Source organism: Scylla paramamosain, chromosome 35, assembly GCF_035594125.1.
Source record: "Scylla paramamosain isolate STU-SP2022 chromosome 35, ASM3559412v1, whole genome shotgun sequence".
NCBI classification, from domain to species: Eukaryota; Metazoa; Arthropoda; class Malacostraca; order Decapoda; family Portunidae; genus Scylla; species Scylla paramamosain.
This window is the reverse complement of record NC_087185.1, coordinates 15,476,462-15,504,163: the sequence shown is the minus strand read 5'-3', so window position 1 is coordinate 15,504,163 and position 27,702 is coordinate 15,476,462. Positions and strand designations below refer to the sequence as shown.

Below are 27,702 nucleotides of genomic sequence, written 5' to 3'. Positions count from 1 at the left end.
AACTTCTTTGGTGAGAAATATTTGGATTACCAAAAGAAGGTTGGCACAGGTCTTCCTTTCATTAAGGGATTCATTCCAAAAATACCACGAAAACAGACGTGAATGAAATGAAACAAAAGCACAATTTTTCTAGAGATGCATACATTGTGATTTTGTAAATAGGTAAATAATCTGATTGATGTCAGCATTACAGTGGAGTGTGTGTATGTACTGTGTTCATAGATCTCAGTTACCATTTGAGCTTTAATTAACACAGGACACACTTGAACTAGGGATTTTACTTTAGTTCTTGTGTAATTGATAGGCTTTGTACCTCAAGTCTTTTAAATGATTTAAGAGATAATTAATATACAAATACCAGACCATTTGTACAGTAAGCATAGCACTGAAAATGATCTTGATTTCTTGTTTTTGTGATTTCCTTGACCAAATCATATTCACATGGAATATTAAATAAACCATAAGATTGTATGTATGTATGTATGTATATACCAGGTTGACATTCCCATAAAGATAGGAAGCAGAGATAATGTGTCTCCATACATACAGTATACTGTCACCTGCATGAAAGAAATGCAAGAGGTATGTATGTCTGTTGAGGAAGGAAGTGGTTGCACTTGATAGGAATGAACAGAAAGCAGTTGTGAAATCATGAATGGAGACATAACCTCAATGGAAGGATTTCCCACATCTGGTCAGATTAGTTGATTGGTTTAGGTGGCATCCATCCTCAAGGGTAAATAAGCTGTATAGTCATGCTTGATTATGGATCTTGCCAGATATACTACTAACCTATACGCAGTGAAGTAACTTTACCATGTCTCTTAATTATAAGTAACACTACTTTCTTTGGTATAGCAAGCTAAAAAAAAGAAAAAAATAATGAAAAGTAAAAATAAAAAAATTATATATATATATATATATATATATATATATATAAAGTGAAACTAGACATATACCATTATGTGCAACAGATTCTCATGTCAGAGCATTGACATGAGAAAAGGTATGAGTTATACTAAGTTGAAACTGGTAGTTGTCTGGTAAAGCACTGCTGGATTTTCTTGGTGGGCATTCAGCACTGGCTGTGTGAAGTGACGGTGCTTGTTTGTCTCCCATCAAGGTGCTTAAGTGGTCTGGAAATTCTAGTTTTGGAGAATCTGGCTATATGGTCTGGTACCTGTAGTTTTATTATCTCTTTGCTTGTTTGTTTGAATATCTAACATGAAAAATATACATCAGGTGTTTCTATTGGTTTAATGTTTGTAAGTATATCTTCATCTGAAATATTGTGCCATACTGAACAGTAAAATTAGTTAGTACTAACAAAGTAAAAAGCTTATATAATATACAGAAGACTCATTTACTTGTAGCCAAGTAAATGGGTGCCTAGTCTTGTGCTGAGGAGCTGCTCATCATAAAGAGGTGGCGTAATTCTAGCATAGTCTCGTAGTGTTGTCTAACCAATGTACACTGTCTGACAAAAAGTTATTGCCATGCCATTTTACTAATAACATACTAATACTGTTCTGATGTTTTCATAGCAGCTTTACTACAATGTGGTCATGTCACCACTCAAGCCTTGTGGCATGGATTACCTGCAGGCATGATGAAGTTTCCAACAGTCTTTCAGGATGTCATGGCAACATTGTCCATTTATTAGTAACATTTCTAAAGTAGGAAGCACAAGCATGACCTTCCCTTTCTTCTTAATACAGCTCATATGATTCCATCTGCAAGCCTCTGCTGGTTCAGTCACGAAGCACTTCAAATTAAAGGTTACATGCAAAATTTATCATCACTAATTAGATACTAGAGTCCTTTCCGATGACTTGGCTTGTAAAGATACCTTGAAATAAAATGAGGCATGAATGAGAATTAAGCAAGCTTCAACACATCCTACCCTTCAGGTCCCCAGGGATACACTGATCTCAGAAGACTGCATTTCTCCACTAGGGCTTCATGTGATAGCCAGGTGTATGATATAGAAATCAAAACAGTAACAAATAAGTTATTATCTTGTGGTTTGGCAACAATTTTTTGTCAGATACTGTAGCTCTAATGTCAATGTACTAATCATTACCTTCTAAAAAAAATAACTCTGCATGCCATAGTGGTAGCTGAGGAAAACCCAACTGTCATTGTTATTTTGGCAAACATTTGGGTATTATTTACTGATAGGATTACTGTGAGACAATATCAAGAACATGTTATAGATTTTTCTTTAACAAAAGAGGTCTTCTGTGTGAAGTTTACTAATGTCAGCACAAAGTGAAGAGCATCTCTTACATTACCTGCTACATCACACTTATGGAAATTGAATCACAACACTGCACTACTCAAACCCTTGATAACATTTCCCTTGCTGGAACAATAATTTTGTACTGACATATTTGACTTCATCACCATCACAGCAATGACATCTTCCTCTTAACAACATTCTACACAAGATTCTTCTTAGCACACATCTCTGAAGAACCACTCCATTAAGAAACCCAAGTATGCCTCACCAGTTTGCTGTGAACACACTCCTGCTCTGAGCAGTTATTAATACAGAATCCATTTCAGACAAAATCCATCATGCCCACATTGCAGTGGTGTACCACATGGCATGTTATCACCTCAGGTACCTCAGTCGCACAAGTAAAAGCTTGATAGAGAATCTGGGAAGCTAAAGCGGGTAGTTTACTGCAATCCACAGGATTCATGAATGCTCCATTAATAAGTAATGACATCTTAAAGCATGTCAGTATTATGGAAGTGAGATATGATGTACATATTTCATTATCTTCAGTGTTTAACCAACCTGGAATAGGCATGAGGCTATGGTACTTCCTTGTTGGAGGAGGTTCAGTTCTTCTCTGAGCTGTAGTTTTTTAAGATCTTGTGTTTTGAAGTGTTTTAGTTTTTGTAAGCAGTCCCCTAACCTAAGCTTATGTCGTTTTGGAACAATGTTGATTTTTATTCCTTTTCAGTAAGTTGCCTAAGTGATTTTATTTAACATACCTAGAGATCTCAAATTCTTATCTAGTTTATGTGTGTATGTAGTGTGTGAATTGTGTAAAGAGTAAAGTGTGAAGTCAAATTGGTCGTGTTCATGTTTTGTGAACCCTGTATTTCCAACATGTGTAAAACTATTCAGAGTATTTATCTGACATTACAAGTCCTTAAGGTTACAGCAGAGGAGTCTTCACTTCTCCTTATACAAACAAAAATGATCTCATTTATTACTGCATTACAATTCCTTAATTAATTGAGCGTGGTAATATGATTCCCCTGAAACTATGAAACTGATACACGCTAGTGTTGTGTCTGTCTGGAACTGTAGGTAACCAGTTGTTCTCAACTTACAAACTGGTATCTTCCCTGATGATAATTGTAAAAAAAATAAATAAATAAAATAAATAAATAAATAATAATAATAAAAAAAATAAATAAATAAATAAATAAATACATATGCAATCAGAAGTAAGAGATATGTAATGGATAATTAATAAATGGTAACATATTGATTATAAATTAAGTATGTATTCATAAAAATTGAACAGTGGCCAAACTAGTGTATTTCATTACATTATATACAACATTTACAAAATACTCCCAGTATTTATGATGAAAGAAAAAATGCATATACATTGGCAAAGGAATACAGAAATAGCACACATGAGCATCAAACCTTCAAAACAAGGAACACGAGTACTGAGGACTTGGCGGCAACAGTGGTCTTGATGTGGCTACGATTATCATCACTTATGGCATCGTAATTTGGCAAGACATCTACCTAACTCAAGGTGTCCACATCAGATATTACTCGTGTGTGGAGGAAAATGGCATCAGTTTGTGTGCAATACATAAAATCCTAATAAATGATCCAACTAAATTGTACTGTACTATACTCACACTTTGAATTATTCCATTGTGTACTCTGGCTATCAGAATCTGTATTGGGAAAAAAATCACTCGTGTACAAATATTATTCAGCAATTATATTACAGTGAAAAGTACAACACAGTAACAAAGTACATGATAATATTGACAAAAATACTTACCACATCCCCAAATACTTCCTCAATCTTGTCAAAGTAAAACAAGTACACCTCATGCTATTCATTCCTATCTTTCACTGGATTTCTCTTTTAATAATGTGTAATGTTAAGTACCATAGCAAAAGAACTATTGTGTACAAAATTTTAATAACATTCTGTAAATTTTTCCCATTCTGAAAACATCATATTATTTACCTTAAAAGTGTGATCAAATGCAAAATTTTGATCAGCTAATAGTAAAAAACCTGAATAGCTTTGAATGGCATGGAGACTAAAGGCATGGTGTTCGGAGCCATGGCTGCATGTGTGGCCATAATATTAAGACAGTTCATGAAGTATACAACCCTGTTTACCTGCTTTCTATAACCCTTAATGAGATTGATTAACAGTTTGCATTATAGTATAAAATTAGATAAATGAAAAATAGTACTTTGATTTGCCTTGACTTTACCCCACTAAGTAATGACTTCTTTTGACAGTGGTTTACCCTGATAAAATTGTTAAGAATACAAGCATACAACGTCACACCTCTTCCTACAAGATCCTGCACAGCATTCATTTCCTTTCCTCTATACTATTTTGCCTGTAAGCTAATATTAAACAACTATACAATGTTTACAGGTTTTGCTTCTTTCTGCAGCTACACCACATCCACACTTTAGAAATTGTCTTGGAGCTCGTAACTCACTCACACTCGAGTAACATGCAACACTTCTTGACTGGCTTGTAGCAGCACATGTAGGTAATATTTCTACATGAATCACTGGACCTCAACCACTCATGCACTCACACTTGGCAATATGATGATGACACACTGAGGTGGTGGCAACGGTAATAATGACAATGGTGATGAAATTATGGCTCTATAATGATAATGTACACAAAAAAAGTAGATGGTGTTGTTATAAACTAATGCAAGGACAAATTTACAATGACGAAAAGGATGCACATGAATTTATCAATAGAAACATACCTACTTTATGATAGTGATAAATAAATTAACTTCTACTCTCTTGATTCATCATCAGCCTCTAGCTCCTAATTTTGGCAAATCAGCAAGAAGACTCACCTAGTTACTGGTTTATGTTCATATATTTTATGGCTATTAAGGGGGACATGTTTACTGTGTGTGTGTGTAATTCACCATGGTCTTCGGGATCACATACTGGACTTGTGACCACCAGCTGTAGTGTTCAGAAGTGAGTGTAGAGCTTATGAAAGCCTCATCTTTGGGTAAGACTGACCTTTCACTCACCACTCACCTCATTCTCTTGTTCAGGGAGGACAGAAACTGCTCATTACTCAGTGAAAATCCTTAGCATCATGAGCACAGCACAAACCCTGCCTTGCCAGTGACAGCTAAGGACAGTATCAATGAACCAGCAAGCAATGTAAGAGTGTGCATGTAAGTGTGCACATGTGTGCATGTATATATGTGTATGTGCATTTATTTATTTGCATTTTTACAGGACTGAGTCAAGTTTATAATATCCCATCTTTCAATATCAAATAATCATATTTTCTTATAATTCTATATACCATTTTAGTAGTGCACTGAATCTACTGTATTTGGAAAACTATACATCCATCTCCTTTTCTTGTTATGTTTCTTGTTGTGTCCTTAATGCTGTGTGTGTGTGTGTGTGTGTGTGTGTGTGTGTGTGTGTGTGTGTGTGTGTGTGTGTGTGTGTGTGTGTGTGTGTGTGTGTGTGTGTGTGTGTGTGCGCATGTGTGAAAACTGCTACGCATGGGAAGGTGCTCCACCAGCCAACACAAAACACCCCACCACACAGCACAAAGGAAGGCGGCTGTTAGTCATTCATGTCTGAAACAATCTACAAAAGCATTTTACAAACACAGTCTAGATAGTATATGTAAATGTACAGCCATTTCCAGCCAAGCTACACTTTGGACACACATCAACAAGTATATGAAAAAGCTCTAACAAATCATGCTGTTTTGGCTTATATACTAACACAGTATTGCTACATTAACTCAGATGAATTTCATATTACCAGTTAAATATTATTTGAATTTTGGGTATTTAAAACTACACATCTTGTAACCAGAACATCCCACAGCCAACATTAAAATATCAAATTACAATTATCTTCTATAGTCATATTAACTATTTATTGTGTTCCTGAGTACTTCTCATGGGTTCAAGGCTTTCAGGTAAAATTAGATAAATTTACTGTATATTAAATCTGTCAATAAGTTTCTCACGTGAAACAAATGTACACACACCATCTACGTCTGATATATATATATATATATATATATATATATATATATATATATATATATATATATATATATATATATATATATATATATATATATACACAGACACAGACATCAAGAATTTTCAACAACTGAATACAATTAATAATTTTTTGTTGTCTATGAAAATATGGTCAGACACACATTGAGATGCTTGGTGCGTCACCATTCTGCTGCCTACTTGGCATAACACAAATTGCACACAGCAAAGGCAATGGCTATATAAATAGTTTTCTTAAAATACTGTCTAGCACTGCAAGTATATATATTTTTTTACAAAATTTATTATTTTCTATCTAAATCTTATGCTGAAACAATATCCAGAAACCAACAATCTGTTCTTATTTGATGCAGGTGTTGTCAACAATATTTGCTTCAATGTTGTGCTTGGCTTGTATGTATCACTGTTATTTTTTTGCTTTGTGATATAATTATGCAAAATTAACTTCTATCAAGGAAATATTTGTTCTAATAACCACAACAGAAAAAAATACATTTTTTTTTTTTCTCTTGGGGTTCATATAGATTACTATTCCAAAAGTATAAATTTTGTGTAGATTAAGGAGGATGGCTTCCAAACTCAAACTTCCATTACATGAAAAATTCAGCTTGCTAATTCTACATATATTTGTTTTTGCTAAATTAAGCCATGATTTTGTGGCATAACATTAGTAATGTCTAATCTATATCTTCAATTAATGTGCACTGAGAACAAGTATTACAGTATCTAGAAATGGTAAACATTTTGATGTTTATTCTAATACTTAAAGAAGTCTTAGCATGAAATTGGACAAATTCTTGTAAGAAAATTGCTAAAAGACAACACAGGTGAGATTTAGAGTTGACTCACATTGAACAGGATGAAATGAAGAATATGTAACATTATATATGAAAGAGAAGCTATTAAGAAAAGAAAGGAAAGCAATGAGAAGTCTGAGCAAGCTCCAAATTCAATGCAATCATGTATACTATATGGTTTTCTTTTGATTTTAAGGTTTGAAGGACAGGCTTCAGCTTAAAGAAAAATATCATCTCTCCCTTTTTTATAAGTACTAATGATGAAATCTATTATGTGAGATACAACATGTGCTTAATTAATTCTGGGAAGTTACCATAACAACATGTTAAAAGTTTTAGAGGTATAATAATTTTGTTAATTTTTCTGGGTTTAGCCTTACAGTTGAATCATAAGAGCTCTGCTGCATGTTCAGGTACTGTGCTTGGTTCATTGAAGTATCTTAAATATGCAGTGCCTGCCTGAACATATGTGAGGCAGATCTTATTCAATAGTGTTTGATTCATGTGTCAACGAGCATGACTGGTTATAACATATTCTAAATCCATTATCTTTTTAGGGAGGTTCTGCAGTACAAAGCCAGAGAAATACCGCCAATTATTCCAGCAATGGAATAAACATGAGTATGTGAGAATACTCTGAACTTTGAGCAACACAGTGCAATATTCGTAATATTCATGTACAGGTCCTGACAGTGGAACAATTAATAATTATGTTCAAGCATCACATTTCCTTAACAATATATCAGTGAAGTGCTGACAGATCTTGACTCTTCACATGACAACTACACGATATCTCAGTCTCCTATAAATTGAAAGAGTACACAAATAAAGGACAATGAGGTGTTCACAGCTTCACACAGACTAAGAATCTTGAGCCCCAACTGGAACTATGCAGCTGGAGACATGGAATATTCAATATCCAGTTCCTGGTAGTGACAGATGAGGCTTGCAAGTCTACTTGTGTAATAGTTCATTAATATACACAAATATGTACAATTGCACATGTCTTACACTATCTTGTCTAGCTCCTCCTATGCAGCACCCCTTGGGCTCATGTCGAGAAGTCTTGTTACATCAACTTTCTATGTATGAGTATGAACATTCAACAGAAATATTTAATGCATACATATATGAGATATGAGAGAGACATGTATGCTTATTTCTGTATTTCATTTTTACTAATTTTTTTTTTTAATTTCATGTAATCTAAAATGACTGGTAATATCTTCTGATTCCATGACTTGAACATTCTGCTGCACATATCAAATATAATATTGGATAAATCTTTTAAAAATATATTTGTAAACTTGTCTTTTCTCCATATATGAGGTACAGCATAAATCCAATGCTCTTTATTAACATGAGTGAGTCCACAACTACTAATATAAAGGCATAGTGATGTGATTTACATGTACCTTTGTATCACCAATTCACTAGTATTTCACAGATCTTTAATGGAGGACACTGAAGGTTTCATGATAGCATGTGAAAATCACTGAATATTCTTCTAAGAATTTTCTGGTAGAACTAAAAAAAGGAAAACTTGTATCTTACACATCATAGGTACTTTCCCAGTATATAAACACCACGCATCACAAGCACGACTTGCCACATTGAATACGTCAAACACATACAGTACTCAGCTGAATTATCAAAGCACTGCCGTTTCTGATCCATAAAGTCGTCCTTAGGGTATTGAATATTAACATTTCTTGAGGCATGGAAGATATGACCCTTGTGAATTCAGTGTAGTACAAAGGAGTTACTTTTTCAAACAGTAGTTTCTATGCAGTAGTCTTCCATTAAGGATTTCACCCAATATCATACATCACTGTCCACATCTGTCTCATTTCGGGGCTGTCCAAAATTGCGAGTGATGCTCTCTGACATGGTTCTGATGTTTTGCAAATTGATGCCGTCAATCCCATCAAAATCAACATCAGAGAGCGGCTCTGTGTCAAAACCATCGGAGGCCACTACACCTGGACGGTAGTTGTCGTATTCAGACTCATAGTAGGCATTGATCTGGTCAAATGAGATGATGGCGTCCGAGTCAAATATCCTGGAGGAGGCGCGAGATGACATGCTTGTGTCATCCATGTCTCCATCGTACTGGTGTGGGTCATTGTAGATGGAGTTGACGTCACTCAAGGCACCTGGGAGGAGGATCAGTGAATAGCTTGATTCTCCTAATACTTCATGTAGTGGCAGTAATAGCTACAACTACAACAGAAATATCACAAGTGGATGGGTAATAAATTCAGTAAAAGCATCTATGTGTTATATACTAGAAGTTTTGTTCAAGACAAATCCAATTTTATTTTTTCTTGGACTTCCATTGAGCTTAGAGGCAACAGTGTCACCAAGTGGGAGAGCAGATCTTACTGCACACACACTTTTCACAGCCTCACTAGGTATGGCAATAGCTGAAAGACAATAAGTGTGTGTGTGTGTGTGTGTGTGTAATTCACCAAGACCTGATCGTGAGCAGACCCGCAATCACCAGCTGTTACCCTCTCAGTGCAAGCTCAGAGCACATTATTATGGATCATTGGGTAAGACTGTGACCTCACACACCACACACCCCATCCCCCCTGGTCAGGGGGAATAGTAACTGCCCTACTTGTCAGCAGAAAAATCCCAGAGGTGACCAGCCCCTAGTGGGGTTCAAACTTACATCAGCCATGGTGGCCAACACAAACTCAGTCTTTTTACCACTGAGCCACGAGGCAGTGTGTGTGTGTGTGTGTGTGTGTGTGTGTGTGTGTGTGTGTGTGTGTGTGTGTGTGTGTGTGTGTGTGTGTGTGTGTGTGTGTGTGTGTGTGTGTGTGTAGACCATGTCACATTTTCACCTTAGCCACCAAAAGGCACTGAAACGTGTTATTATGCAAAATTTTATCAAAACAGAAGATACTGCCATGTGTAAGCCTGACAGCTTCTAAGCAGCTTCTCTCATTTTCTTATGTTCTTATGTAAAAATCAAGGAGCACTGACATCCTCATAATGGCAAATAATACATCAAATTATATAAGGGTTGTCAGTTTCTATTTCATATCTCTCATAGCTACCTTCAGCATCTGTGAGTCCTGCATCATTTATCATGGAGACTTGTTCCAGGGCTGGGTCATCAGTAGTGTAGCCGGTGCTTTCCTGGTCCAGCAGTGGCTCTGAGGCAGCCCCATCATCATCCTCACTCCACTCAGACTGACTAGTTTCCCCTCCATCTCCTGTGCTGGGCTGGGGTGGGTGGATATGATCATTAAATGAACTGATGCATTTGAAGCTTGCAAAAGATAAATGACAACATATTAATTGCTGTGATGGTATGATTCCAGTTACTCCCATCCAATTAGTTTAAGCACTTCAGCGAGGAGCAACACTTCCAGTTACATCTATGGGTGAACTTATATCAAGTTGCTTATCTTAACATCATGTTCCATGAGATTACAGAATTGCCATTTTCTCTTCCTATCTAAACACTTTATGACTGACTAACTGACTGACTGACTAACTGACATCAACACACTGCAACAAGTATGTGAAATGAAAGTTAAATATGTGCAGTTTAAAAATACACATTAAAGTTTTTTGTCATAATAGACAAATACTTTCAAAGCAGGTCCATTACTTTAAAAATTCTGGCACATATACTAAAAATGAAATCCATGGAATGGAAAATAAGTGCTTGAGAAATTATCTTCACTGTGCATGCATTGTTGAGTGTTGTCATGGTGATTCTTAAAACTCAGCATCCATCCCTGTGATGATACTGCACTCTAAATTAAATTAAATATTACATTAAATCTTATATATAACCATCTTTAATTCCTGATTCAATTTTGAACCTAGACAATTTGTGCATTGGATTATTATTTGTCCACTATATTGCAGTTTATCATATAATGAGGTATTGCTGTACTTCACTCACCACTGGTAATGATTGCCCAGAGGTATTTCCGGATCTGTCCATCTGAGCACCACTCAGCTCGTGGGCCATCCTTCGCTCCTCCTCCTCAAAGGACCTCACATCGTCGTCATCGTCCGTCTGGTGTTCGCCTCCCTTGAGGTTGTGCTTCTCCACCAACAAGTTCTGCTTGGGACTTTCTCTCCGGTCATCAGGGCGTCTGTCTCCTGAGGCCACCTTGCCTCCTGCAGTGTCCCGCCGTAGGTCGCTGAGTCCCTCATCGTCAGTGGAGGCATCTGGCACATCTGACTCCATGTTCTCATACTCACTGTGTCCACAAGGTCCAGGGACTCTGCTGAAGGAGAACACAACGTGCTCTTTTCAATAATTATCCTATAGAGCTGAGGAGATCCATTGTCATGGAGGTTAATTTGAAAAAGAAATAACTATTCCCTTTTGGTAGAAATGAACAGCTGATTGATTGCATTGATATACTGAAATATATAATATTACTATGCTACTTTTCGCATAGGTTATCTCTGTGTTAATTTTCAAATAGGTATTAATTACACAATCATGTTAAAACTTCCATACTAACATTTTGTTAGTTTTAATCCTTCATGATAATGGATTGATCATGAAATTTCTTGATAAAAAAAAAAGGATAAAAGTGTGTGCTATACATAAGAAATCCATAAAAATGATGCTTTCTTTATGCTTTCAATTTCTTTCAGGTTAGGTTCATTTCCAATACTTTGGTTCTAAGGGAAGCAGTAATGATGGCTGTCAAGTCCAAAGAAATGCCATGGTAAAAAATCTTTTGTAGTGAAGTTTAATTTGTTGAAACATTTAAGTAAAGAATGTGTTATGAAGTTTGTCTATGCTGGATTTGCATTTTTTGTACATGTGGCCTTCTCCCAAACAAGTGAGGTGGCACACAAGAAAAGCACAATGCATAAGTAAACACTAAAAATGACCAACTGTAAAGGCATTTTACTTTAAGTTGATTAAATCATAAAGAGACCAGACACAGACACAAATGTGTGAGCATGAAGGTTCTCAAGGCAACCTTCAGTGAGAGTAATATTAGTATTATTTACACTCTGTACACCTGAAGCACACCAAGTAATGCAGTGTACACATGTACAAGTCTACAGCCACTAGTACACCAGGAGCATGCCTGTTATGCTCCAACACACACATCTTATTCTACAATGAAACTAAAGCTCATGAAACTAACTTAATTCAAAAACTATTATAAAGCAAATAAAGCTAAACATTCCATAAATCCTTAAAAAGCCTAGTAAACTCTTATTTTTCCATAAAGCAATGGTAGGAAAATACATACAAGTACTTCATCATGTATCACATGCTGTTAGTCCAGTTTTCATACAGATAAATGAATACCATAATGATTAAGTATTGCCCAGGCAGCACAATGAAATGTGTATGTTATGTTTAGAAGATAGTTACTGTATCATATTAATAAGACTTATGTGAATTTGTTAACATTATGACTAAGGGCATTTGAACTTGAATATGATTAATATGGTTGGTAAAAAAAAGTTGATGTACTCATCTGGTGTGAGACAGAAGTCACAGACCATGAAATACATGATGGCAATCACTCACATCAATCTGGCACTTCAAATCTTGAACCATCTAAGTTAGATGATCTACAAGCCGTACTGACCTTTTGTTAGTAAGATATCACTTGCATGACTATTAGTGCAAGATATGCTGAGAAGAAAACAAGTAAAAAATACTACCAGGATACACAGCAATATATGTATACTTACCACAGAAGCTGAGAATTGAAACAGGTATATATAGCAAAGTCTGCAAATTATAGTGTAACCTTTCAGTTCTAGGAAAAGCAATATAATGAGAAATTACAAGCTTAAACTCATCAGTAAATTTTGAACCAAATGCACATGTTTATGATTTACAATGAAAAATGAAAAGAAATACTTTGAGGTTACATTATTGTGTGCAGAAAATAACAGTCTATACAGGGAAAGATGAGGCAAATCTTTGGTCCGCTTCACATGCACAACACATGGCAAATCAGTATGCTGGCCAACCCATACCAACAAAATTTTGCATTCAACTAATCAATTACTTTTCCTAAGAGAAAATGTGTTCAGGACAAGTTCCTATGAGTGAGTAATGCAAGATTCTGTCGGCAGCCTCCTGGCCCAGAACAAGACCACTGTGACTATTGCGTTGCTGCCGCCGCCACTGCCAAGCCTTGCCTGTCACTATCTTGCGTCACAGCCAACAAACATGAACGACCAGTAATTCTAAGAGCTAGTAGGGCATCTTCCCAGTAAGCATGTGAAGCACAATGCATGGGAACAACAAGGAAAAGGGGTTTTCTTGTACCCTATACCTATTCAATTTCCACATGTAATAACCAGTAACAGGGAGCCACTTGCACATGGATGGCATCACTTTTGGTCACAAATACTCAAAATAAACATCATCCTTTTCTAAAAATGTTTTCTGCATATTTCACTGTATCCAAAAATTTCCATCTAAGTTTTTGACGGGGTGGACAAAACTAAACTAAATCATCTGCAAATGTTAGAGCAGTCCAGCAGCTGACACATCAGTGAAGCACAATTCTACAATAAAACCCAGTTGAATAACCTTTTTAATATTAATGACTGTATAACAGCTTAGTAAGTTGCTGCAATTGGTAATTATTTTGACCAATAATGAGTACTGTATTTAATTTGAGGTAAGAGGTAATGCGCATTTCTTTTGCATCCTAAACATCAGTGCATGCTGTTCCAAGTTCTGAGCATCATTTATGTCACAATGGATGCTTCACTGATCAAAAGTTTTATCTAACAGATATACAGCAAGAAAATATGTAGCTATGAGTATAATATGGAAATTAAAAGAGAATTAACTTGTAAATGAATATACAGTCAAAATAAAAGCTAGTGACTGCATGACACCTATCAACACTGAAGGTACTTGAGTGTAGGCTTCCTGCAGGTGAGGGACAATTCTGTATAAACCTCCTGAGAAAAGATAATCTAATAACACTTCAGACTAAACTTACTGATAGAAAAGTGAGGACATTAAGGATGAAGTTGAAAGAGGTAACAGATTCCCAAATGTTAATGCTTTTTGGATGTTGGATAGCAAGAGGCAAGTGCTTGTTAGTAATGTTAGAAAATAGGCAAAAGCTTTAATTGAAATTGGACTTCTGGCACCATTAATAAGGGTTCCTCTATATAGCAACATTCTTGTAAATACAATGTCTACACCTTCACGTCACCTATTAACACTGAGTGAAGCTATGAGTAGCAAAAAGTGTTCTCTAGTCAAAATGGTGAGTGCCAAGGAACTATACTCAAGTTCTCTATTAAGACGCAGACATTGTACAGTCACCAAGGTAGGCAATGTTAGTGGAGAAGCAGCAACATTGGCAAGAGCTCAGTGGTTACCTGGAGCCAACAAATTTCCTCACACTCTGGTGGAGACTGATTCTCTCTGGGGCTGGAATCTCCAGAGGAAACTTGTGGCCAAGAGGGCCTCGGGAAGCCTGTGCTCTAGAGTCTAGTACCACTTTGTCGGCCAGGGATAGCTTCGCCAGCTGGGGAGTGGTTGGCTGGTGGGGCACCAAGTCCCCTTCTACAGAAGCAGAGGTGAGCTGTAGCACTGTCTGATTACCATGGGGGTCAAAGTGAAGGCCAAGCATTACAGGGTCAAGGTTCATCAACTCTGCTGTAAGTGGTTTGACAGACAGTGGATCCAACCTGACCTGATTCCCAAACATATTATTCAATTCCTTTTCCTGTTGCTGGGCAGCCTTTTGAAGAGCTGAGTAACCTTCAAGTGTGTTACCTGCATAATTCTCCATGATGTTACTACTTGAGTTGTTGTTACTAACATCTGAGCTTTCCTGCTGCTGTGTTTCCCTTTCCTGCTCAATCTCACTACTTCCACTCAGACCACCATACCTTCCTCTATTGCAGTCGAGTGATGCAGACTTTCCATCCTCTGGTATTCCCTCAAATGTTGAAGATTTTTCCAGTTTTCTGTCTGTTTTGTTTTTTTCCGGTGTCCGGGTGCTTGAGGCAACAGCTCTGTGGTGGTGGTTGCGTGGGTCTGTCTGGCACTCTCCGTCCTTTTTCTGACGTTCTGGATTTCGCTTACGGGACTGGTCGTGTTCTAACTGAATGTGGTTACCCATTTTCTGGCTTTCTTCCCTTGACAAGGAACGCTTTTTTGACATAATAACACTATCGGGAGTCATTGCCGAGGTTTCTCGAGGACTTCTTTCAAGGCTGCGCATTCGGCTTGTGCTCCCAGAGGCACTAGTTCTTGAGGGGGAGTTAAGGTCACAATCCACATAGCTTAGTCTACATCCAGGTTTCACTTTCTCACTGGATGGGGAAGCGCTATGACTCACACAATTGTCTACCTGTGAAGGAACCTCCGTCTCTGCCTTATCACTAAGTTTACTACGTTTCACTTTGTCACTAGAAAATTCAGCAGTTAACTTTGGTATCACTAAGTCATCCCTCCGCATCCTCTCCTCAGGACCTGGACTGGTTATATCTGTCTCCCTCCAGAGCCCAGGTACATTGGGATAGGAATAAGTTGTAGAGTCTCGTGAAAGACTGTTCAAACGCAAAGAACTTTCATCACTTGAAGCTTTGACACTTGACAAATAGTCTGAATATATCTGTGGAGACAGTTCCCTGAAGCCTGGTGCTGCAGCACCTTCCAGATTCATGCCACTGAACATGTATTTGAAGCGCTCGTCACTCAGGGAAGGAGTGTGCTGTGGCGATGGTGAGTCAGCATCGGTGCGAGAGAAGTCTGTGCGTGAGAAGCTTTCATCAGAGGAACTGAGGCTTGGAGAACGATTCAGGGAACTGATTTCATCAGCAGAGGAGTGGATGCGGGTGGAGTGAAGGTCTCTGTGGGATGACCCATGCAAACTGTCATCACTGTAGTGCCTGGCAAAGGAGCGCAGCTTGTGCCGCACTCCAGCTTCTTCCACGTGGTGGTGGCGTGGCACTGGTGGCAGGATGAGTCCTCCACTCAGACCTGACCTGCTTGGATCTGGGAGCCGTAGCTGTACGTCATCATTCTCTTTCCTTGGGGAGGTTCGGTTCCGTCCTGACACTTTCTTTACGGCATTTCCAGGATTGGTTCCCTGGTGAGGTGCACTGAGCCCCTGAGCCTGAGTCCAAGCAGGGGCATATGCACTTGGTGGGAAGTTGTACTCGTCCGGGCGGTAGGTACGAGGGCGGGACTGAGAATATGGTTTGGGGGCCGTGATGGAGCCCTGGGGCTTCATCTGTTGCATGGCAGCTCGAGTTGGCGTTTGAGATTTGTTGCTGGAGCGCATCTGTCCAACAGAGAATCTTGGTGGGAGGACATGAGCATCAAGAGGAGCTGGAGGGACCCTGGTCAGCAGTGGCTCTTCCTCACATCTCTGGCTGTCTCCTCCTGACTGCCTTCCTCCTGACTTGGTGAGGTTCTGGCCATTGATATTCATTGCCTGCAAATCGTCACAAAAGGAGTCTCTGTTGCGGCGGGAGCGAGGGGTTCCTCCTGGCTGCCCCTGCACGAGCTGTCCAGTGAGACCCTGGGAGAGGCTGCGGCCATGGGGAGGCACCTTGGGGGGCACCATTGCCAGGGGTGTTGCCACACCTCCAAACAATCCACCTGTGGATATAAAGGGAGAAGTTAAGTGTGTGACTGTAGCTCTCACTCAAGCCATACATACACATCACTAAATATTCTGATTTTGATTTTTCAAAAATTTGTACTAATAAAAAATATGTGTATACATAGTCATAGATACAATTCTATACTGTCACCTTTGAAATAGTTCAGTACAAAAGTAGCAGTAATGAGCACAAAAGCAAGTACAAAGATGTACAGCTTACTGAATGTGATCACTTACAATAAATATTCAACAGTGGGTACCAATTAAAGGATATGCTCTATAGAAAGCAAAAATTTAAATCTATCAAATGTGAAGTACTGAATCTCCCATCCAGGAAAGCTTGTGCACTTGTAACTGGCCACTGCACTTCTTCCCACTGTGTGGGTGATTAGTATCAACTGACCACAAGTTCAACTACATTACAATGCTTAACTATATAGTCTTCATTACAAATTACAAGTATGCTTGAAATACATGATGACGTATATATGACAGTGATTAAGTTCTATCCTATAATTACTACAATCATCTACATATATTACAAAGTTACTGATAAATGCTATCCTTCATGCAAGGTCAGATTTACAGTCCACTCTTTATTTTACAAAATATTAACACTAAAGAAAATGAATGCAGCTCATAATAAATCATTTTTCTAACTCAGTCCACACAAGCCAATTTCTGTCATACCCTACCTTCTATGACACAATAATAGTCTCTCAGACCCGTTCTATGGGTTGACATTTACTACATGCATGTAACAATTCTCCTCCATTGTATCCTCACATTTCACTCAGTGCGGGATAGAGGATGCCCAGCCAACACAAGTACACACCATTCGAGCCTGCCACCCACAACCCACACTCTAGCCACACCCACACACCACACACCCCTTCCATCATTTCAAGAGCTGGGGTCATGAAATAATTCTAAAAAATAAATCAATAAAATAAACAAAAATATGATAAATAGCAATAACTTAATGAACAAAATAAATAAATTAATAAAATAAAATAAAACCATGATACTAAAATTACAGATGATTTATAAATAAAATTTAAAAATGGTAAAGCTCATAACACTTTAACAAGCCTTAAATCAGTTTTATCCCAATAGAAAAAGAAAGAATAGACAACATAATCTAATTGGATAATCAAACGTTGACATATTTATATATGCTCTGTATAACATTATGAAGCTTACAGCACGGGCTACCAGTTATTGAATACAATGTTGTTATTTAAAGTGCATAGTGCAAATCTTAAATAAGTACCATATGAATCCCAGAATCAGTGAGTATGATTAAGAAGATACAAAAGCATTTACAGTGAGACCCAATAGTGTATTATACTTTGAAAATAAACCTTGTTTATTAAATTTACATCAAGGTTAATACAATGATTCTTACAAATAAACCTAATGTGATTATTTTTCCCTTCACCACAGAAAACATAAAGTATACACAAAGTTGACAATATTTACAAAAAGAGCTTACCACATGTTCACATACCTCACAACTCTCATTCACAAAACATGTTTTATGCCAAACAAAAAATAACCAACCTAGATAACGTAAAATCCATTCAACTCACACTTTACAAGTAACCACACAATATACCTCTCTTTGAGTAAACACCTTCAAAGCTGACAATGTACAACCATGAAACTCCCAGAGAAACAACCCAGCCGTACCAGCCCCCATCCATGGCACCCTTGTGTACTCTCTCACTGAAAAAGACAGCAGGAGGGTAGCTACAGGCATGCACACACTGGAAACACCTTACCATTGTGGGTGTGGTAGTGGCGTTGGTGTGGGCGGTGGGAGGAGTGGGGAGTGTGGAGGGTGCCGCCACACTGCCCAACCACACAATACGCGGGCCACACAGGCCAACCACACCCATGATCCGGGGCTAGTGGGGGGACATGCCAGGGGGTCGGGGAGTTACTTAGGGATGAGGGTATGGGGGCAGTCAGTGTTAAATCGGCCAAGAGGGTGAAGGTCTCTCTTAGTCAATTTGAAGACAGTTGAAGGGTTGTTAAGAGTCAAAGTCAAGGTAAGGTAAAGGGTTTGGGTTACTTTCTGTAGATTAGGATCAAATTCAAACCATGATGGCCTTGTGTATCAGGCACACCAAGTGTCTACTGTATGACTCATGACCAGGCTTAGGAAAAACTTGAGATGAATTTTGAAAACTTATATCATTAAGGCTAGCTAATAAAATCTGTTTTTTGAAAAGTAAAAAATTCTACTTGAAAATTTAAACTAATTGCAAAAAAAAAAAGTAAGATTTAGAAGAATCAGAAAATCTTGGATGCCACCATAAGTATAAATAACCTTTAGCTATATGTAATGGAAGCTTGACAAGGGCAAGAGCTTCACCAGGCACCAGCAGCACCTCAGGATGGGTCCTGCAAAGCCCTCTGCCCCACCAACACCCAAACCACTCTTGCCCTCAACCCTTCCATGCACCCATATCATGTTGACAATATGTAGCATAAAAATTTTAACCAACACGAAGGAGACGTGCTTCTGAAATTGCCAATGAGGATTGCCTTTCCATCCCTGGTGCCTCCCTTTCCTTGCTGCCCACCTCTTTGCTGGCAACTGCCTGGGCACAAACCTACAGTCTTGTCACACACAGCATGCAAATATTAAGGTCTGCTGCAAATGTAGTAAAAAAATCTAAATTTCTGATAGTACAATGTGAAACCTTACAAAAAATCTATATCCAGTATTGTTAAGCTTTCTAAACATTTACTTGTGAGTTAGTTACTAGCCTGAAAATTACCTCACAAGAAACATTACAAGCTTGATCATTTCAGACATTGTACAGGTCAGCCATTTAGACGTGTTTGTTGTCGTGATGCAGACAGCAAGGTATGTAGGGCTTACAGAGGGTCATGCTGAAGTGTTTGCATCTTTCTTTAGAGGTTTCTGTCCTGAATGTGATGCATCTACAGAGAAATGCATGATATTATTTAAATTAGAGATACTAACACAGTGTGGGCAACGCCAATAGAGCAGAGATGTAATCTGCATATAAAGCAAAAAGAGTGTGGCAAGAGATCCAGTAATTTGCAACACAGATCATCTAATGAGCATTTGTATTTGAGAGAAAGTAGTCAGAGTTTATAGCTTTGTGAATTCAACATTAATGGAATTGCCCATGTAAGCAATGCTTAGCTAATAAATCTTGAAGGTATTACCAGAACATAAATATAAAAGAAAACATCTGATCATTCATGGTAGTTAGAAAAGAATAAATGTTACTTGAACAAAAATCAACCCATTCAATTAATCATTACAATGGATGAAAAGAACCTTTAATTAGTTAAAAATATTTTTTCATAAAAATCTTAAATATGAATTATATGATCAGTAAAAATTAAAGTTTAAACAGTATTACTGATTGAGTTTTAAAATATATTAATTATGATAATGAAGAATCATGAGTAAAAAATTAGAACAATCCTAATTTGCCTTCAAACAATCACTCATAAAGAAACAAAGTGATGCAGCAACATCCCATCTGACATTTTCAGGAGGCACATCACACAACTTGTATATCCGTGATTAATCAGGAAGTGTAACCTAAGTCTTGAGGTAAACATCACTATGGGGCCAGAGGAGTCATCAACATTTTTATTATATGCTGTACCTTGTTTCATGTCTATGTAATTTATGGTTTTTGTTACAAAATTCAACCCATCCCATCCCAGTCCAACCCAGCCTCCTTCAGTATTATTTTACATAACATTAAGCTTGAGCTTGCATGATTAATGCTACAACATCATGATCTTATTAAATTGTAACTTCCATAAACAATTATTACATGCAATCTGCTTGCATTAGGAATTACAGGATGTAAATTCCTTTGCATCTTGGCAGTGATACCCTTAGTTGTCTTCAGTGATAAGAAATTACATCGAAAAGACTACAATTTCTTTGATAACATATTCACACCACACCTCTAGATACTTCTCCTTCATGTGTGTGCCTATGTGTGTGTGTTGAGCTAAGACTACAAGAGTAACGTATTAGTGCTTGATGGCGGCCAAGATTCTTGTCTGCACTCACCGTAGGACTGCAGGTGGGGAGGAATCTTTGGGGGTGGCACCTGGTGGTCCTCATCTGCCTTGATGGTGGCCGGCTCCTTGCGGTCAATGAGAAAGAAGGTAGTCATTTCTCCCTTGCCTTTCACCTTCACCTTGCCACGGCACTGGAATTGGTACGGTCTGTTGCGCAGGACCTGGTACACCTCCTCTGTCACCTATGTGAGTGGTGGAAGGTGGTGGCATGCATTAGTAACCAAAAAAATTAATAATCATACTCATATTAGAATTGTCAATGTATGCTATCAACCATTTTGTCTGGTCATTGTCTGGCTATCTTATATCTATCTACTCAATATACCAAGCTGGCAATCCCAAATGGGGTTGCCCAGACAGAGCACCACGCACTTATACATATCATTCACACTCTTATCCCTGTTATCATGATAATAAAAATATGCAACATGTTTTATTTCCTCCTATAATGTGGCCTTTTTAATACAAGAATACTGCCATCTAAAACAATATGTTCAAAATATAGGTGCAAGTGTATTGGAGACACAACAAATTAGAATACAACATAAGTCTTACCTGTGTATGATTAGGCAGGCCTGTTGAGTCCATGCGGCTGGCAACATTGACAGTGTTGCCCCAGATGTCGTACTGCGGTTTCCTTGCACCAATGACTCCAGCCACGACAGGGCCAATATTCATGCCTGTAAAGTGTGCTTGCATGAAGGTGACATAGACTAATATGAGCAGGAAACTCATAATACACAATGTCATATTTTGAAGGCTAACTGAATGGTATGGGAACAATATGTCATAAGGTATCTAAGCTAAAATGATGTCAGATGAATTACTTACACATACTTTTACTTTAAAAATATGCTTGTTACTGCCTTGCTTCAAAAATACAAATAGGATAACTTGAGAAACGTGACACTCACCCACTCGCAGGGTAAAATTATTATAAGAATTTTCATTGATATTTGCCAACTTTTCCCTAAAGGCAAACACAAGTTCAGCCAAGATAGACAAATAGTAACTGGCTGATTCTTCCTTGTGGTCCAGAATCCTCATGTCTGGCATGAGCCCCACAGCAGCCATGAAAGTGGACCCAACTGTCTTGATCTTGTCCACGGACTTGAAGCGCTCATCATCCAGCAGCTGGGGGAGAGAAGAGTATGCTGGTAACACACACACACACACACACACACACACACACACACACACACACACACACACACACACACACACACACACACACATTTCCCAAGTAGCAGGAAAATTCATAATAATCACAGCATCATGGGACCAGAGGGACTTGATTATATAAGCAATCACAGTAATTTAAAGGCTAACTGCAGTCCAAGCACATCATAAAGTCCTATAACTAAGTGATATATATTTTGACTGCCAAATTCAGTTTATACTCACCTCATCAAAGTCGGCGATGATCTCATTGAGAACCCTCAAACACTCAGTGCCTTGATTGTTGACAGCAAGTTCAGTGTAAAACTCATGGAAGTTTGGAATTGAGGCAAAGACAACACCCACACGACTGTAACTTTGGTGGTACAAGTCCTGCAGGGCGATGGGGGATGTGTACTTTTCTTTCTACAGTTTGTGTGATACAGTAAACACTTAGCCTGATGAAGATTTCTATACATGGAAAAATCACTCAGCATTTTAAAAGAAGCTGTCTTATATTTTCTGTTTTTATCAAGGTAATAATGAACTTAAAATGAGATTCTGTTATAACATGTATAGTAACATTAAAAACTTTATAGAATAATTCATCAGATGGCAAAGTTGTAAGCAATCTGATGTGAACAGATTCATATCATGCTTTTCCCGCCTGGCCAAATACATACCATGTTGTTCCTGAACTGATTGTCAAGGAAGTGAGTTGCCACGTGAGCCGGGAGAAGATTGAACAAGATGCGGCGATTGCTTTCCTGCAGAGCATCCATGTCCTGCTTCTCCTCGGCAGCCTGGCATGGTACAAACTCTTTTGAATTTTCAATAACGGGAGAAAACTAAGAGAAAGTAATACAAAGGCCTTGAAAATCTAAAGTACAGTGGAATACATAACACTTACAATATGACATGAATAAACATCTGAGTGAAGAAATTTGTAGCACATAAGTGGCTGACAAAATAGAATACTTGCTGCAACAAGGTCATAAAATAAGCAGTCTGATCATCACATCTCTCTCTTCATGAAAACAAAAAAACAAACAATATATACCTGGCACTGCCAGAGGAAGTCAAGTCTTGCAGTCCACTCCACTTGGCGCCCATGAGCAATCACTGCCAGCAAGAACAGCAAAATGTACACCACTGCCAACACTTCTGTTGGGACCACTGCCCTGTGGGAGTGAAATATGAGATTGCTCATTTCAGCTTTCACTGTGAATATAAGTAATATAATCACATGTTTAACAATAACCCTGGTTATTGATTTTAGCCATAAGAACTTTTGGCCTAAAAATGAAAAATATCATGCTTCATCCATCAATAACATAAAAAATACTTGTTGAAATTTAAAAACTAAAAGCAACAGTAGATAAATTTTGACACATCACCTCTAATAGTATAAATTTCAAAGATGAAACACAAATCTAAGTAAATCACAAATTACTTCTAAGAAAGCGACTCTGATACTTTACCCAACCCGTTTATCATAACAGGTGAACAGCGACAGGTGTGTGAAGCAGATTAAGAGGGCATAAACAGTTGCCATGGAGGTGACCAGCAGAGCCTTGACCAGCATAGGCAGGCGGAGGAATACTGCCACTGATATAAAGCCAAGGACACATGAGAGAGGAATATATTCAGGGAGCGGGCACCACAGGTTGCGGACAAAGTCCTGTGGTCCACGATGTCTTGAGGTTTCAAGAGTCATGTTGGGTTTGCAGGCAACATATGGCAAGTCACAAGTAAACTGGAAAGACGGTACACATTAAATATATCCAATAAAACAGAAATAACCTTTTAAAGTTTTTCATTAACATGCTCAACCGTACAATAATCACAGTCAGGAACTAATTCAATCAACATGAGGTGGTAATTATGTAGTTACTGAAGGTCTGCTTACCGAATTAACCTGAGCCATGATATAAATGACGGTCACAGCCACGATGGTCAGCACGAGGCGCAGCACAAACCTCCTCGAGGGATCCCAAGTGGTGACTTTCAACCTGTTGTCAGAAAATGGTAATAACTCTACTTCTATTCATCATAACCCACCTGACATGTTCCCATAAATCAAATTACACAGGTATACAAGTTCTAATGTTATCTAATTTTGATCATCCTCACCTTGATGCAAGGAGAACAATTAATATAACAGATATTGTGACAAATGCAGCTAGGAACAAGAAGAGGAAGAGCAGTGTGCGGGGCAACACCAGAGCTTGCACAGACGCCACAAACAGCAGCAGGAACAATGAACACAGAAGAGAACTGCCAAAACCAACATCTTGTTCCTCATGGTACTGTAAGGCATGATACAAAAGGGACATTAAATTCATCATCATCATAATTATTAACAGCAGTAATAATAATAGCCCATTTAACCAGATGCCTAAAATATAATTCAAACTCCTTAGACACTGGTTAGTTACAACTGTTGATATCTAATAATTTCTGCTTACATGTCTCTCCTTCTGTTTGTCTCTGAAGCACAATGTGATCAGTGACACATGGGTGGACTTCTCACGGTCCACTGATCTTGCCTCGATGGCCTGAGCTAAGTACTTGTTGACTCGGTTTGATGGGGCGTGAGGGAGGGAAGAGTGTCTCTTCTTGAATGGTCGCTTGAATTTATCTGACAGAAGGCTGGACTGAAAGTAAAGGACAATACTTATGGACCCTGGATGATCACATAAACACACAGGCTAGCAGCAGACTGTGTTATCTGTTCAATGACTGCTTGTAATTGCTACGCTACAGAGCATGTACCATAAATAAACTTGTGTCTAGTGTATCTGCTCAATATGTGATAATTGGAAGACAAAAATATATATCTAATCTTAAACTTGTTCTATAATTTGCAATATTTTTTTGAAGTAGTGATGCAATTAATTGTTTTTAGTTCTGTCTTACACAAGGAGGACACACACAGCACTGATATTAATGTTCTCGGAGGCAAGTGCTGATGGATATCTGAATCATACAAACATTCTCATAAAACATTCCTGTTTCAGTTCACAAAGCTGCAGTTATTTAACCCGTTAGGCATTTAACATTACTACTTGGGTATGTGCCTTACAAACACTAGTACAGAAGCATTAGGAGTGTGGCCTGGCAAGATTACTGGTATCCATTTAACTGGGGGTAATGTTGTTGATTAACTTAATTAGAGGAATATTCTAAATATGTACATGTGCTACATATTCTACTTCAGCTTTTGAAGCTATAGCTAATAATTCAAAGGACATTAAGAACCTTTTAGAAAGTAGCATTAAATACTTAGGACAGAAGTCAGGGAAGAATGGTGTATTTCAACCTGATGTGGCATATGATTCCTCTCTTAGGATGGCAATAGGTATGACATTTACCAACATCTGATTCAATATATTTGTTATCTGTTTCAAAGCAAACAATGACTAAAAAGTTACTGTTTGTTCCTGTTGTCCACACATGACCATAACTTACTTTACTCTCTACAATAGGCAGTCTCAAAACTTACTGATTGCACCTCAAACTGATACTGCTCTGACTTATGTTTTCTTCTGCAAAACATTATATACTTAAGAATTCATCAGGTTAAACATTTCAGTGTCATCATATGCTTCAAAATGCATGTAAGATTGCAAGCAAACAGGGTATATTACCCAAGGAAGACTATGTAAGAGATTGATTAGTTAACAATAAAGATGCAGTATCTCATAAGAAACCTTTGAAGAGCCTCCTGATCACATTGGCCTCACTAATTAACAGCATTTGTAGACTTTTCTGGACAGAATAAACAGATTTTTTATTCACAATGACCATTACTGCTATTCCAATACCAGTCCACTCTCCCAGAAATCTAGAGGTTGAGATCTGAAGGAATATGTATGAATATATGCTTGGTCCTGACTAACTCCTCCCCCCCCACTTTTTTTTAAGAATATCAGCCTGGTATATTCATAGATGAAGAATATTAACACCTAATGGGTTAAATATCCTACACAGTCCATATATCAACGTAAGTGAGACTTGGTCTGCATAAGTGTCTCTGGAATTGAGACATCTTATCTACTATGAATTCTTTGGCAGCTACAAATCCAAAGAGAGAGAAAACATATCAACACTAAAAGTTTTCTGGAAAGTTGTATCTGCAAATCTGTTGATTACAATTCTATGAAAGGGTTACATCTGCAAAGTATAACATGCAGTGCATGTAAAAAATAAAATAAACATTAACTCTGCCAATTCATATGAGGGTATTTTATTTTATTTTTTTTACATGGCTAATTCAACCTCAGAAGCCATTTTGAAAATAAAAGGTAAGTAACAAATGCATATTCTTTGTAAATAAAAGAATATCTGAGATTCATTGCATAATAACATTAGGCATGAATCAAATACTTATAAGATCATATTCAGCTTAACTGATAAAACAGAATCTTTATCTAAAGTGCATAATGAATTTGACCTGCAAATGAGGTGCACACACACTGCTGGATACACAGCCAGAGCTTGAATGACAAATGTCATCAGCAAATAAGTAAGGTGAGTAGCAAGGAAGGATGAGTCAAGTGGGTTGCAAGAATAAATCTGACACATCTTGATGCTGCACACTATAAATATTCTACTGGTGAAGGTATGTGGTTGTTTGCAAGAACTAGAGGTTACCAGTAACTAAAGATATTAAGTAGCAGAGAAGGAAGAGGATACAATTTATCAGATGCAATCCATATAGATGCAAGTTATGAGGGAGGAATATGTTTGAGGTCAAACACATGGAACACCAACTGAGCTACAAAGAAATGGGTTATTACCTGCACAGTGTAGATCAATTCCCCAAACTACCTGTGCCCTGCTTATAGAGAACTTGATGATGAGCAGAGTGATGAATTAAACATTGAGCTTGACATACAGAGCTTCTAAGATAAAAACAACCACAAGTTTTTAGTGTGATCCCCAATCTACCGACTGCTATGGAGTGAACGGGATGCAGTAAGCCATCCATGATACTGGACAATGCTACTAGCAGATGATGGGGTTGAAATATATACAGGCATTTTGATAAAATCCAGAGTGCTTCACATATACACTAATTCTTTCATACGTGTGTCTGAGATGAATTTTGACCAAAATGCCAAGCATTATGAGGATAGGCAATAAATACCACTAGCAATTCTGTGTCCATAATAGTGATGGCTTCTAACTGTATATATATGATGAGTACAGGCTGTGGTAGTGTGTGGGGTGAGTGAATTACAATCCATGTGAAGCACCAACTTGAGTAACATTCCACACTCATCTGATTTCAGAAATGTAGATAACAGCAACAATTGCAGACAGACAAGCAAATCACATGCCTTTGCAAGAAGTGCTTTACATATCTTTTCTGCATGACTACCTTCCACACATCTGAAACCATAATGAGGTAACTGAACTTTCAGAGAAGTGAGGTGACTGGCATGATGATAATTAAGGTCAAGGCCAGGACTGAGCCAGGCCTGGGGTAGGGTCACAAACAGCCAGACACAGATCATTACGAGTCACTCACTTGTGGGCACCCTCGCTCTATTTCGTAGTATTCGTGAAAGAATATATTCCTCTGAAAATTGAAATGGGGGACTGTTAGTGTGTTAGTTGCCTAGCTATCAAGGACGACAAACAGAGGAATATTTACTCACCATTAGTCAGTTAAAGGTACTTGAACTCTAGATAAAGATGAGTGAAAGAATAAGAAA

At 37.9% G+C, this 27,702-nt stretch overlaps 2 protein-coding genes across 2 annotated transcripts in view; one reads left to right on the top strand and one right to left on the bottom strand.

Moving 5' to 3' along the window:
- Nucleotides 1-3,085, top strand: part of LOC135090684 (protein-S-isoprenylcysteine O-methyltransferase-like) — a 4,576-nt gene extending 1,491 nt beyond the window's left edge. The window contains exon 2 of the mRNA XM_063987683.1: nt 1-3,085. This exon is cut by the window's left edge and continues 576 nt beyond it. Within this exon, the coding sequence (XP_063843753.1) occupies nt 1-102 (102 nt within the window). The 3' untranslated portion in view covers nt 103-3,085.
- Nucleotides 3,086-5,674: 2,589 nt separating this feature from the next.
- The window catches only part of LOC135090683 (Ca(2+)/calmodulin-responsive adenylate cyclase-like), a 48,103-nt gene continuing 26,075 nt past the window's right edge, over nt 5,675-27,702 (bottom strand). The window contains exons 10-25 of the mRNA XM_063987682.1: nt 27,516-27,566; nt 24,448-24,636; nt 24,113-24,288; nt 23,889-23,991; nt 23,461-23,735; nt 23,040-23,160; nt 22,663-22,782; nt 22,226-22,405; nt 21,736-21,955; nt 21,377-21,501; nt 20,811-21,003; nt 18,517-18,642; nt 14,493-16,728; nt 11,056-11,386; nt 10,196-10,364; nt 5,675-9,283 (exon numbers count right to left, since the gene is read on the bottom strand). Coding sequence (XP_063843752.1) covers nt 8,949-9,283; nt 10,196-10,364; nt 11,056-11,386; nt 14,493-16,728; nt 18,517-18,642; nt 20,811-21,003; nt 21,377-21,501; nt 21,736-21,955; nt 22,226-22,405; nt 22,663-22,782; nt 23,040-23,160; nt 23,461-23,735; nt 23,889-23,991; nt 24,113-24,288; nt 24,448-24,636; nt 27,516-27,566 — 4,950 coding nt within the window. The 3' untranslated portion in view covers nt 5,675-8,948. The remainder of the gene's footprint in view (nt 9,284-10,195; nt 10,365-11,055; nt 11,387-14,492; nt 16,729-18,516; nt 18,643-20,810; nt 21,004-21,376; nt 21,502-21,735; nt 21,956-22,225; nt 22,406-22,662; nt 22,783-23,039; nt 23,161-23,460; nt 23,736-23,888; nt 23,992-24,112; nt 24,289-24,447; nt 24,637-27,515; nt 27,567-27,702) is intronic.